General features: G+C 45.2%; 2 protein-coding genes across 2 annotated transcripts in view; both read right to left on the reverse strand.

Annotated features, from left to right (window-relative positions):
* LOC137564469 (cationic amino acid transporter 2-like) overlaps positions 1 to 13,863 on the reverse strand; it is a 110,837-nt gene that overhangs the window by 70,746 nt on the left and 26,228 nt on the right. Inside the window, exons 7-9 of the mRNA XM_068278367.1 lie at positions 11,402 to 11,538; positions 10,166 to 10,268; positions 7,748 to 7,869 (exon numbers count right to left, since the gene is read on the reverse strand). Of these exons, the coding sequence (XP_068134468.1) occupies positions 7,748 to 7,869; positions 10,166 to 10,268; positions 11,402 to 11,538 (362 nt within the window). The remainder of the gene's footprint in view (positions 1 to 7,747; positions 7,870 to 10,165; positions 10,269 to 11,401; positions 11,539 to 13,863) is intronic.
* Positions 3,789 to 5,942, reverse strand: LOC137560791 (uncharacterized). The gene is made up of 3 exons (XM_068271933.1): positions 5,882 to 5,942; positions 4,468 to 5,011; positions 3,789 to 3,862 (listed from the first exon to the last, which is right to left on the reverse strand). Exons 1-3 carry the CDS (start codon positions 5,906 to 5,908, stop codon positions 3,789 to 3,791), a joined length of 645 nt encoding a protein of 214 aa, XP_068128034.1. The 5' UTR covers positions 5,909 to 5,942.

Below are 13,863 nucleotides of genomic sequence, written 5' to 3' on the forward strand. Positions count from 1 at the left end.
CTGGTAATTCTATTTTTGACAACCCTCCAGGACAGTGACATTGAGATTTGGGCTCCGCCCCCAGAAACAGGAAACACCCAGCGTGAGCTCTATAAATCTGTTCCCAGGTATCCACACCTCAGTTGTGCACAAGACCTGAACCTAGTCATACTGGATACCCTAATACTTCTTACCCACATCAAAATACATGATGCTTAAAGAGAACCAGAGATGAAGCAACCTCATGTATTTTACCTTATAAATCAGTGGGAACATGACAGTAAACACCTAATCTGCTCTTTGTTACATTGTTCTCTGTTTAATTTGCCTGTTATCACCTCTAAGATAAGAATCCCGACTAAGCAGTCGGTCTGGCTTTGCTACAGAATAATTATAGCTGAGACTGTGTTCTTTGCTGTCTTCAAGTCCAAGCCTGCCCCCTGCTGGCTTTGCTCAGGAATCATTATAGCTGAGTCATTATAGCAAAGCCAGAATCAATGCTCAGTCCGGGATTCTTATCTCAGCTAGATAACAGACACTTTTAGCAGTGAGGATGGAACAGAGAGCATGGTAAATGTTTTCTCTAATGTTCCCACTGATTTCTATGGTAAAATACACAAGGGTGCTTCGTCTCTGGTTCACTTTAACGGGTGGGAACTAAGGACTGTCCTGGAGGGTTGTCAAAAATAGAATTACCAGGTCGTAATCCTGGTTTTTTCGTCCAACCCTCCAGGACAGTGACATTGAGATGATAAACAAGGAATCACCCACCTTAGGGCGGGACCACAGCCTGTAGAACTATCCTCCCGAAGGACTGTTCTCCTGCTGTCATCAGATCTAGACGGTAATGTCTGACGAACGTGTTGACACTCCTCCATGTTGCTGCCCGGCAGATCTCCGATGCCGATGCCCCAGCTCTATAGGCCCAGGAGGTTGCCATAGCTCTAGTAGAGTGTGCTGTGATCTCTTTAGGTGACTCCAACTGCCTCAATTTGTAAGCTTCCTCAATACAAACCTTGAGCCATCTTGCTATCGAAGCTTTGGTCATTTTTTCTCCCACTTTATTTCCAGTGAAATTAACAAATAACCTGTCTGTTTTCCTGAGTTGCTTCACTCTTTTTAAGTATATTAGTAAGCACCTCCTTACATCCAGCTTGTGCCACTGCTTCTCTTTTGGATGAACTGCTTTATTGCAGAAGGTAGGCAATATTATCTCTTCCCCCCTATTAGACACTGATGATACTTTTGGTAAAAAATCAGTTACCGTCTTCAATATCACTCGGTCTTCAAATATAGAACAGAATTGTTCATCACTGCTTAGTGCCTCTAATTCGCTTACTCTTTTTGCAGAGGTAATCGCTACTAAGAATATGGTTTTAATTGTAAGATTCCTTAACGAAATTTCTTCTAGAGGTTCGAATGGCTCTTCCATAAGTACATTGAAAACTAAAGATAGGTCCCACCTAGGACATGATTTCTTAACTATTGGCCTTGATCTTTCTACCGATTTCATAAATCTGATCACCAGGGGATCTAAGGCTAATTTCTTATCAACGAAAACAGAAATTGCTGCTACTTGTACCTTAATTGTACTTAAGGCCAAACCCCTCTCAATTCCATCTTGCAGGAACTCAAGAATTGTCGGTAATTTATTGTCTTTAACTTTATTTCTCTTTTTCCAGTCTAAAAAAGTCTTCCAATACTTAGAATAGATCGATCTGGTTACTTTCTTTCTGCTATTCAGAACCGTCTTGATCACTCTGTCTGACAGGCCCTTGGACTTCAGAACATCCCTTTCAGAAACCACGCTTTTAGATGCAGATTTGGAACATGTACCCATCTGTGTTCCTCTTGATCTAAAAGTAATTCCTCCTGAGGGAGGAGTAAAGGATCTTTTTTCAGCATTTTTAGTAACAACGGGTACCATGATCGTTTTGGCCAATCTGGTGCTATTAATATCAGAGTCATTCTGGACAGTTTCAGCTTCTGTAATACAAGAGGAATCAAGGGGATTGGTGGAAAGGCATATGCTTTGCTGAAGATCCAATCTTGGGCCAACGCATCTATTGCACATGCTCCCTTCGGATCTAGAGAGAAAAACCTTCTGCACTGAGAGTTCGTCTGATTGGCAAAAAGGTCTATTTCGGGCCACCCCCATCTGGCCGTTATCATTCTGAATACTTCCGGGTTGAGCCTCAGCTCGGAATTTGACAGTCTTTATCTGCTTAGAAGGTCGGCCATTCGATTTAATGTCCCTTTCAGATGGACTGCTGTTAACGATAGCAGATTCAGCTCTGCCCAATCTAAGATCTTCAGTGACACTTCTAGGAGTTTTCTGGACCTTGTCCCTCCTTGTTTGTTCAGATAGGCTACTACTGTTATGTTGTCTGAACGAACCTGAAGATGATGCCCCTTTAGACACTCTGATGCTTGTATTAGGGCCATATGAACTGCCTTCATTTCTCTGAAGTTGGATGACTCTCCCCTTACTGGGTCTGTCCATGACCCTTGCAGGTATAGTCCGTCCACATGGGCTCCCCAACCCATCAAACTTGCGTCTGTTGTTATAATCTTTGTTGGAGGAGACCGCCATAGTCTTCCTAACTGAAGATTTTTTATATCCATCCACCAAGGCAGTGATTCCTTTACCCAGGTTGGTATTGATAATACGCTTTCTAAATCGCCCTGATTTCTGTTCCAGTTTTCCAGTAGCCAGTTCTGGAGAACTCTTACGTGAGCCATTGCCCAATCTACTGCTGGTGCTGTTGAGGTTAGAAGACCCACTATACTCATGCACTGCCGTACTGAGATGGCGTCTGACTCTAGAAGGCTGACTATTGTCGACTGCACTTTTGTCACCTTGTCCTCTGGCAAGAACAGTCTTTGAAGGGGTGAATTTATTATGAACCCCAAAAATTTGATCACCTGGGATGGATCCAGATGTGACTTTTGGTAATTTACTAACCAACCCAGGGTTTCTAACTGACCTAACACCCTCTTCAGATCTCTTTGAAGCAGTACCGCATTGTCTGCTAGAACTAATAGGTCGTCCAGATAAGGGATTATTATAATGTTCTGGAGATGAAGATTTCCTACCACCTCTGCCATTACTTTCGTAAACACTCTTGGTGCTGAAGATATTCCGAAAGGAAGGCACGAGAATTGATAATGCAGCACTCCACCGTCTCCTTGTACACTGAATCTTAGGTACTTTTGAGACTCCCTTCTGATTGGGATGTGCCAATAAGCGTCTGTCAGATCTATGTTCACCATAAACACGTCTGCATTCAGTAAGTTCCTCATCGTATACACAGTTTCCATTCTGAACTTTTCGTATACAATAAAGGGGTTTAGTGGTTTTAAGTTCAGAATCATTCTGAATTTTCCGGTTGGCTTTTTGATCAGAAAAATTCGAGAATAGAACCCTCGGTTTCTTTCCTGAGGTGGTACCTCTTTTATGACATTTCTGTCCATCATGTCTCTTAGTAATTCCTGTAATGCCATCCTGGCTTCTCTGTCTTTCGGCATTAAAGTCTTTACAAATCTCACCGGGGGCTTTTTTATGAATCTTATCTTGTACCCGTCTTTTATTAGGTCTAAAATGAATTGATTCGAGGTTATCTTTCTCCACTCTGGATAAAAGCGAGATAACCTGCCCCCTACTTTCAGCCTGGCGTCACTGGTGCTTGCTTTGGGGCTCCGCTGGCTTATGCAGCGGAGTCCTCCTAGGCCCTTCCTTATTAATTGGCCAAGTCCTTCTTTTTTGGACCCCTTTATCTCTCGCCTGGTTATTGCGGCGAAAAAAGGGCCTATTCGGCTTGAATTTCTTTTTCTTCGGAAATGATAATTTCCTGCTTGCCATCTTCTCCAAGACTTCTTGGAGCTGAGGGCCAAATAACAGATCCCCCGTAAAGGGTAGATTACATGCCTTAGACTTGGACGATTGGCTACCGTCCCATGTCTTGAGCCACAGATTTCTGCGGGCATTATTAACTAGTGCTGTTGTCTTTGCTGTAACTCTTAGTGACTCTGTTGAAGCATCAATAACATAATTATTAGATTTCTTAACAACACTCAGAGCTTCTAAAATGTCCTTTTTAGGAGCATCAGTTTTGACTAATTCTTCCACCCTCTCTATCCATAATAAAGTGGTCCTAGAGACACAGGTGGTGGCTGCAGCAGGCTTAAAGTTAGTTACTGCTGCTGTATAAGCTTTTTTAAGTGACAAATCAATTTTCTTGTCTGCTGGGTCTTTAAGGAAACCCAAATCCTCAAAAGCAAGTTCATTCTCCCTATTCATTAGACTGAACGCTGCGTCTAACTTGGGACAACCTTCCCATAGTTTTGCATCTTCTTCTGAAAAGGGGAATCGCTTTCTAAACCCTCTGGAAATAAAAAGTTTTTTCTCTGGGTATTTTCATTGCGTATTAATTAGGTTTTTTGTTGAGGGATGTACAGGAAAATTTAAATGTAGTGTGGGATCCATACCAGAATATAATTTATCATGTATGGACACAGGAGCGGGAGTGGTCTGATTAATATTCAAGGTAGTGTGAATAGCCCGCACTAATCCATCAGTCTCTTCCACCGGAAATCTGAATCTTGAAAACATAAGTTTCTCATCCGTATCACTTTGATCTGACATATCATCCTGTGATAAATCCCTGTTAACCTGTCCTCCAGGAAGAACATCCTGTATTTCCTCTTCTTCTTCTTCATCTGAAGAAATTAAACGTCTTGTAGTTTTTACAAGAGCTTTTCTTGGCTTAGGATTCTCCTTGGGAATAACTGCCACAGGAGGTACCACAGGAGCTGACCCTGTAGGCAGATTTTCCCTGAATGCTCTAAATGTCTCTACCATTTCATGCCTCATGGTAGTCATAAACTCTTTGCAGGAGGCAGTATTCTCTTCATTAATTAACTTTGTAATACATCCTTGGCAAGATGCTTTTGTCCAGCTAGTTGGCAAAACAACCTTACAGACAAGGCAACTCCTGGACCTGTTAGAGCTATCGGATAAGTCCGAAGTCTCCTGAAAAACATATGAAGAGAATAATACCATGAGATTAATTACTATAATTCATTAAAGCCTGTAATTAATCACATAAATCCTCTCCTGAACATATTCATATCATATCTCCCTTTATTCATATATACTCTGTGTATATAGTGAGTTGTTTACCAAAAAAAGGAATATCATTATCTGTAAAATAAGCTTAAGTACAGCAATCAGACAGATAATTTAGGATGCATATCAACTCAAGTGTAGCTCATCTAGACAGAATGTAGATGCATACAGCTGCTAAAATGTATTGCAGGAGAGAGAGAGGGAAACATTTTTTTTTTTTTTTTTTTTTTTAAACTTAATATATTTGGTGATACTGCACCAATAAATCCCTCCTGCAAACTTAGAAGGAAAACATCCAACATTATATGCAGCTAACCCAGTAACCAGCTCACTCCCCACAATGAATGCACCATGTAGTTAACATTCATTCAGGTAGCTATGCAACAATTACTTATGCAAAACACATTGAGCTGCACAAAAAACAATCAGTCACATGTGAACAAATGCTTTTCTGAACTATCAGGACTTTTACAATACTTAAACTGGTAACAAACATCTTGCTCCATTTAAGTAATCAAATCACCAAGTAGTCTAACATGCTTTTTCTGATCTATTAATTAAACTTAAGATCAGTGCAGTTATCCATGTTTAACTGGTCTTAAACAACAATGTGCCACCACAAAAAGACAGCTTCAGCAAATATCCTTGATCTAGCCACTGTCATTCATATGCTGACTAAATACATCTGAGCAGCATAATCAAACCTCAGACCAGTGCGGCGACCAGTCAGACCGTGATCAAACGCGGCTCCCCACAAGATCTCCGCCGGCTTACCTGATCCTGAAGTTTTCGTGCGTCCATCCTCGGCAAAGGCCAAACGCTAAGTGCCACAAGGAACGCACACAATGCTGTTTTGCAGCCGCGCAAAATGCGGAAGTGAAGTCACTCGTCGGCAGAAGTACCGCTAGACTGGGGGCAAAGCCATCCTTCCTCCGTGCAGAGCCGATATTCCCCCACCGCTGCGTCCAGGACCTCCGTCAGGGCTGCTCCGCGTTGTCCTCCCTCTAGCACGCACAGCCGCTCAGTTGGCTGCTAGAGGGGAAAAACCTGTTTAAGCAGGTAAGGAGCTTTCTGCTGCAACAATATTCCAACCCTCCAGGGTAGTGAAGCAGGCTCCCTCCGGGAACTATTACCAGCCTCAGCACTCCCAGGCTGCTGACCAGCTAGCTCCCTTTACAGAGCTCATGTTCCCAGGGAAGGAAACACACAACTGAGGTGTGGATACCTGGGAACAGATTTATAGAGCTCACGCTGGGTGTTTCCTGTTTCTGGGGGCGGAGCCCAAATCTCAATATCACTGTCCTGGAGGGTTGGACGAAAAATTCATATATACCTGTGGCTTCCTCCAGCCCCCTTCAGCCTGATCGCTCCCTCACTGCCGTCCTCCACCTCCTGGATCCTCCCGGTAACTTCGGCCAGTCGGGGCAGAAGCAGTGCGCACAACACGACAGGGCACGCTCGGCTATCCCGCGCATGAGGCCCCAACTCCCTAAGTTACCGGAAGCCAGGCAGCGAGGCTGAAGGGGGCTGGAGGAAACCTCAGGTATTTATGAATTTTTACTTTTAATTAATCTCAGGTACACTTTAAGCATCGGCTGGCCCATAATTCCGATGTGAAAGAAAACCTGCCCCCTCCTCCCTCTGCAAAGCCGCCATGGCAGTTTTCTTTTCTATGTGCTTGCTGCGGCCCGCCTCCAGCTTGGCAGCAACAGCAGAGCTGGGGGCGGGCTGCAGGAAGCAGGTGGGGGTGGTCACAGAGCTTCAGAAGACCTTAGGAAACATGGCCCTGGCCTCTAGTACCAGCAGTGTGCACCTGCGGCTGCAGGGAAGGAAGAGGAGGAACCTTGTTGAATTGTTGAACTTTTCTCTGCAAATAAAAGCAAGGTGAGAAAGGCTAGTGTTTATGATTGCGATTTGGCACAGCGATTTTCTGAGCGATTTTTGAAATTTTTTGCACATTCATTTAAGCTGAATCACTTAAAAAAAATGCTACATTCAGCGCATTTGCGATTTTACCACAGTTGGAGCGCTGCTGTGGGAACACCAGCACAGGGTTACATAAGCCAATCATGAGGAGCACAAATTTCACATAATCCTAATTTTGCATTGTAATTCGCAATAACGATGCAAATATGTAATGCAACATTTTGCAAAAAATCCTAATTAATTTGGTTTATAAATGTAATCAGGAACTGCAATTTTGTGTAATTTTCATGTTTCTGAGTTTAAAAAACATTTTTTCTTTGCATTTTTAAAATCCATTTTCTCAAAAACTACAAGGTCTATTTGAAAAATTATATATTTTTTTTACTTGTTCCCAGTATTCCACTTAACATACCCAGCAGTGTTGATGATAAAAGCATGTACACTACGGGGGCTTTGCTATTAACCGCTAAAGTCGGCAAGAAATTAAATGAAAATTACGTGAAATTTTGAGTAATCGCAAATGAACTGATTATGATCATCCCTATAATAGCCAAGCGTTCCTAGAAACGTGAGTGCTTCGAGTAGCAATCAGAAGCCCCTGGCGTGAGTCAGGCCATAACGCTTGCAGTAATCCCCATAATGGGCAGGTGCGTATCCTGGATCTTACATTACATGAAGTCCTGATGACGGAAATAGTGGCGTAATTCTGCTTACATAACACCGACACGCTCCGGGTTACCATGACGGACGATCGGGCTGGCTTTGGATCTGCAATACCATCGCGGTGCTCTGTGCCTCCATTAGCCATCTGTGCAGCATCTGCCTGTATATGGTACCTGCGCAATAAAACAATTCCAGGAGATCTGTTTCATGTGTAAAAATATATACAAAGCTAGCATAAAGTTTTGGCAGATGAAGCGCAGGGAGACCCTGATTATGATTGCCTGATGAAGCAGGATAGAACCTGCGAAACGTGTTGCATTGCGGAGTACCTAAATAAACAGTATCTTTGTTGAACTTTAATCAACACAGTCTGTGTTTTACTTGTTGGGGAGGTAAGCCCATTACTGCTTCCCTTTTTAAATGTTTTTTAAGCTTCTCTTCATATTGCTTCCTACAGCGGGTTTAGGAGGGCCACTTTTTGGGAGAGTTTGGTGTAACTTACAGCGGTGAACTGTGATACTAATTCCGAATCCTCCACAACTAACATCTTGGACCACCATAGTAATGGTAAGACATCATGCAAACACAGATTTTGAATATGGCGCTGGTTTAGTTTAGGGGTCCCAGCAGGAGATGGAATCTTATAGGGAAATTCAGCTAACGTGATTGGGTGGACAGTGAATTCATTTGAAAAAGGTGCCTGGAAAAATGATATAGCCAAAAAATCTCTGCTATAAAAGGGCACCTTTTTTGGCTGAAAAAAATATATTGGTTTTAAAAGGGCGCCCTTTAATAGGCGAAAAAAAATCTTGAGTGCCCTTTTTGCCACCTTATAGCCAGGATATGCAGCAAACAACATTGCAGTCTGTGGAGGCGCTATGTTTACATAGATGGCTCAGGTGCCCTTTTCAACTGATACCGTGGACAGCGCGTACGTTAAAAAGGGGCGCTGGGAAAAAAGGGCGCCGGGTTTTTAACGATAAGCATGGATAACGTTTAAAAATGAATTGTACTGTATTTCGTTTAAAATTAATGTTTTTTAAAGTTATAAATCATTAAATAATGTGCATTAAATCGGCAATTGTAAAAACGTTAATCTTTCGTTTAAATACTGAAACGTATAATAACGTTTAAAAAAAAAATTACTAAGTGACCCTCCCTGTACCTACCCCTAACCCCTAGACCCCCCTGTTAGTGCCTAAACCTAAGACCCCCTGTTGGTGCCTAAACCTAAGACCCCCCTGTTAGTGCCTAAACCTAAGACCCCCCTGTTGGTGCCTAAACCTAAGACCCCCTGTTGGTGCCTAAACCTAAGACCCCCCTGTTGGTGCCTAAACCTAAGACCCCCCTTTTGGTGCCTAAACCTAAGACCCCCTGTTGGTGCCTAAACCTAAGACCCCCCCTGTTGGTGCCTAAACCTAAGACCCCCCTGTTGGTGCCTAAACCTAAGACCCCCCTGTTGGTTTTTTCGTTTAAAAATAATGTAAAAAAAAAAAAAAAAAAGTACTGTTTTTCGTTTAAAAATAATGTTTGAAAAAAAATATTGTACTGTTTTTCGTTTAAAAATAATATTTAAAAATGTATAAATCATTAAATAATGTGTAATCATGAGAAGCAGTAATAAAACATTAAGTCTCCGGGCGCCGCTTTTAAAACGTTATTTTTCTCCGGCGCCCTTTTTTCCTATCGGGCGCCCATTAAACGATATTTATTATAGGAGTGAATGGCGGCGCCCGATTTGTCCACTAGCCTCAGGCGCCCGAATTTACTGTTACCGTGGACAGCACCCTAATACTGCTAAGTTTCAGATAGGTTGTAGTAAACTACGCCCACACTATTCATCCAATCACAATGCTTTGTACTGTAGAGAGAGCTGTGATTGGAGAACTGTTCCCTGTAAGGTTTCCTGCTGCAGCCCCTACACCAGACTAGTGCCTTGAGGGCCCGTTTCCACTATAGCGTTGCGGAATCGCCGGCGAATCACCGCAGGAAAATCGCATGCGGGTGCGATTCCGCATGCGTTTTTTGCCGCGATTTCGCATGCGATTTCGCATAGTTAAGGGTGATGCGATTTTAACCATGTCACTGCCTGTGTGAATTAACATGGGTACCTATGCGAAATCGCGTGCGAAATCGCGGCAAAAAACGCATGGGGAAACCGCATGCGATTTCCCTATTAAATACATTGCGTGCGATTCGCCTGCTTTCCACATGCAGGCGAATTCTGAGGGCCCTACCCTGCAGATTTTTTCTGCACAGAAAAACGTGCGGGGAAACGCACAAGTGGAAACAGTCCCATCCACTTGCACTGGCTATGCGAATCCGTGATAGTGGAAACGGACCCTGAATATGCTTTGGGAAGGAAACATTCAGATTTTAAAGGCAGCAATTATTCCCGCTACCTTCCCCCTCCTGAGTATTGTGAATACTATAAATGGCATGATAAGCATGGCACACACGTAGTATTACCTTAGCAGGATGACACATGTAGACACCAGCGTGTAGGCCAGTAGGGTTCCTATAGACATCATATCCACCAAGGCCTTCAGATCAAACAGGAAAGCCATAATAGCTGCGGTCACAAATCATGCAAGTCAGAACAGGGAAACCACCACTGAACATAAACTACTATGATTTACAACAATCTTCATCAACATAATTATAGTATGTACCCCTTCATTAACCACTGTGTTGGTGAACAGAATACCCAGACACATGGCCAGATTCTCCATAAGGCACTGAAGGCTCTTGCCTACAGGCGCCTCATGTGGGAAAGGCGGCCAACCTCCTTGAATGTACCCCTGGCTGGTTACTAATGGCACAGCTGCAGCGCTACCCTCAGGTCATCATCCAGCGAGGACATCTGAATTGGAGGGAAGAGTGGAACGGAGCCTGGGGCCATGTCTTCCATTGAAGCAGCAGGCTTCACTGCAACGCCCACTCCACGCGCACACAGCTGCACGCTGGTCAGTAAACACGGTATGTGGACGTCTGGTCGGTAAACACACCCTCTGGTGTGCAAATTCTTGGTGAAACAAAGAAGCCCATAAGAAAGAAGTCCATAGTCACTCTGACTCCTCCAATAAGACTGCTGCTCCACCAGAACCACCACAAACCCCTCCCCCATCAGACCACTGCTCCACCAGAACCACCAGGCACAAGTACTCCTCCTTTCTCCAAGCTGTCCTTCATCTGAACTCTAGACCAGGATTAAACATAATCTCCTTCTGTAGACAATACCCCCTTTACCAGGGAAAATCTTTACATTTTCTCGAATAGATCATCAGGGGGCTCTGTATGGCTGATATTGTGGAGAAACCCCTCCCACAGTGTGATGTCATGACCATGGCCCTGACAGTTTCCTGTCTGTGAACCTCGTTGCATTGTGGGAAAGAACAGCTTTTACAACTGCCAGGCAAGCAGTATCTCTCTCTAGAACCCTCAGTAATGAACATTCCATACAGTTTACCTGGCAGAACTAAAGAGGTCACCCCCAGTGATAAATGTCAGACTATAAATCAGGGAGAGGAAAGATTTTACAATGGGCAAACACTGATTAAATCACCTATAAATAAATATTGTAAACAAATAAGTAATTTTATTAATTATGCTATTTTCACTACAGTTCCTCTTTAAAGCTGAATGATTGCACATGATGCTACATATATAAACACTTCCCAATGAAAAGGTCAGAGCAGTATTTACCCGCTACCACTCCAGATGCCATGGTGGCCACTACTGGGCTCTGCCGGCTGCTGACACGGGACAGGGGCTGAAAGATCAGTCCATCTCTGGCCATGGCAAAGAGAATCCGAGGCATGGGGAACATGGATCCCAGGAGGCTGCAGACCAGGAGGGGGGATAGGTGAGTATAGAGCTCAGTGAACAGAGACTATCACAAGTAAAAGCATGTAACTCATATCATCAATTGTTTTTTTAGCTTCTCAAAAAGAAAATCCAGGCTCCAGTTCTGTGCTGGGAGGTGGGTGACAGGGTCGGTTCTAGACTTTTTGCCCCTGATTTGGAATGATCACACAACACACAACAATTTACTCTGCTTCATTTAATGTTCTCACATGACATGCTGCAGCTAAACACAATAGCACACTGGCCGCCCTCCATTCCTCCTCAGTCAGTACAGCAGTGCCACCTCCTCCCTTCTGCTGTGCAAGTCAAATTAAACACTGCTGCTGTGCTCTCCTGCCTCCCCCCCCTCCTCACTCACTGTCAGACTTCTCACACAGCACAACAAGCTGCTTTTCCCCAATTATGCTCTACTGCCTCCCCCCTCCTCACTGTCAGACTCCTCACACAGCACAACAAGCTGCTTTTCACGAATGATGCTCTCCTGCCTCCCCCTCCTCACTCACTGTCAGACTCCTCACACAGCACAACAAGCTGCTTTTCACGAATGATGCTCTCCTGCCTCCCCCTCCTCACTGTCAGACTCCTCACACAGCACAACAAGCTGCTTTTCACGAATGATGCTCTCCTGCCTCCCCCCTCCTCACTCACTGTCAGACTCCTCCCACATCACAACAAGCTGCTTTTCCCCCCAATGATGCTCTCCTGCCTCCCCCCTCCTCACTCCCTGTCAGACTCCTCACAAAGCACAACAAGCTGCTTTTCCCCAATGATGCTCTCCTGCCTCCCCCCTTCTCGCTCACTGTCAGACTCCTCACACAGCACAACAAGCTGCTTTTCCCCAATGCTGCTCTCCTGCCTCCTCCCTCCTCACTGTGAGACTCCTCACACAGCACAACAAGCTGCTTTTCCCAAATACTGCTCTCCTGCCTCCCCCTTCCTCACTCACTGTCAGACTCCTCACACAGCACGACAAGCTGCTTTTCCCCAATGATGCTCTCCTGCCTACCCCTCCTCACTCACTGTCAGACTCCTCACACACCACAACAAACTGCTTTTCCCCAATGCTGCTCTCCTGCTTCCTCCCTCCTCACTGTGAGACTCCTCACACAGCACAACAAGCTGCTTTTCCCCAATGATGCTCTCCTGCCTCCCCCCTCCTCGCTCACTGTCAGACTCCTCACACAGCACAACAAGCTGCTTTTCCCAAATACTGCTCTCCTGCCTCCCCCTTCCTCACTCACTGTCAGACTCCTCACACAGCACGACAAGCTGCTTTTCCCCAATGATGCTCTCCTGCCTCCCCCCCCCCCTCCTCACTCACTGTCACACTCCTCACACAGCACAACAAGCAGCTTTTCCCCAATGATGCTCTCCTGCTTCCCCCTCCTCACTCACTTTCACACTCCTCACACAGCACAACAAACTGCTTTTCCCCAATGATGCTCTCCTGCCTCCCCCTCCTCGCTCACTGTCAGACTCCTGACACAGCACGACAAGCTGCTTTTCCCCAATGATGCTCTCCTGCCTCCCCCTCCTCACTGTCAGACTCCTCACACAGCACAACAAGCTGCTTTTCACGAATGATGCTCTCCTGCCTCCCCCCTCCTCACTCACTGTCAGACTCCTCCCACATCACAACACGCTGCTTTTCCCCCCAATGATGCTCTCCTGCCTCCCCCCTCTTCACTCCCTGTCAGACTCCTCACACAGCACAACAAGCTGCTTTTCCCCAATGATGCTCTCCTGCCTCCCCCCTCCTCGCTCACTGTCAGACTCCTCACACAGCACAACAAGCTGCTTTTCCCCAATGATGCTCTCCTGCCTCCCCCCTCCTCGCTCACTGTCAGACTCCTCACACAGCACAACAAGCTGCTTTTCCCAAATACTGCTCTCCTGCCTCCCCCTTCCTCACTCACTGTCAGACTCCTCACACAGCACGACAAGCTGCTTTTCCCCAATGCTGCTCTCCTGCCTACCCCTCCTCACTCACTGTCAGACTCCTCACACACCACAACAAACTGCTTTTCCCCAATGATGCTCTCCTGCCTCCCCCCCCCCCCTCCTCACTCACTGTCACACTCCTCACACAGCACAACAAGCAGCTTTTCACCAATGATGCTCTCCTGCTTCCCCCTCCTCACTCACTTTCACACTCCTCACACAGCACAACAAACTGCTTTTCCCCAATGATGCTCTCCTGCCTCCCCCTCCTCGCTCACTGTCAGACTCCTGACACAGCACAACAAGCTGCTTTTTCCCCCAATGATGCTCTCCTGCCCCCAACCTCCTATCTCACTGTC

Source organism: Hyperolius riggenbachi, chromosome 3 (genome assembly GCF_040937935.1).
Source record: "Hyperolius riggenbachi isolate aHypRig1 chromosome 3, aHypRig1.pri, whole genome shotgun sequence".
Lineage (NCBI taxonomy): Eukaryota > Metazoa > Chordata > Amphibia > Anura > Hyperoliidae > Hyperolius > Hyperolius riggenbachi.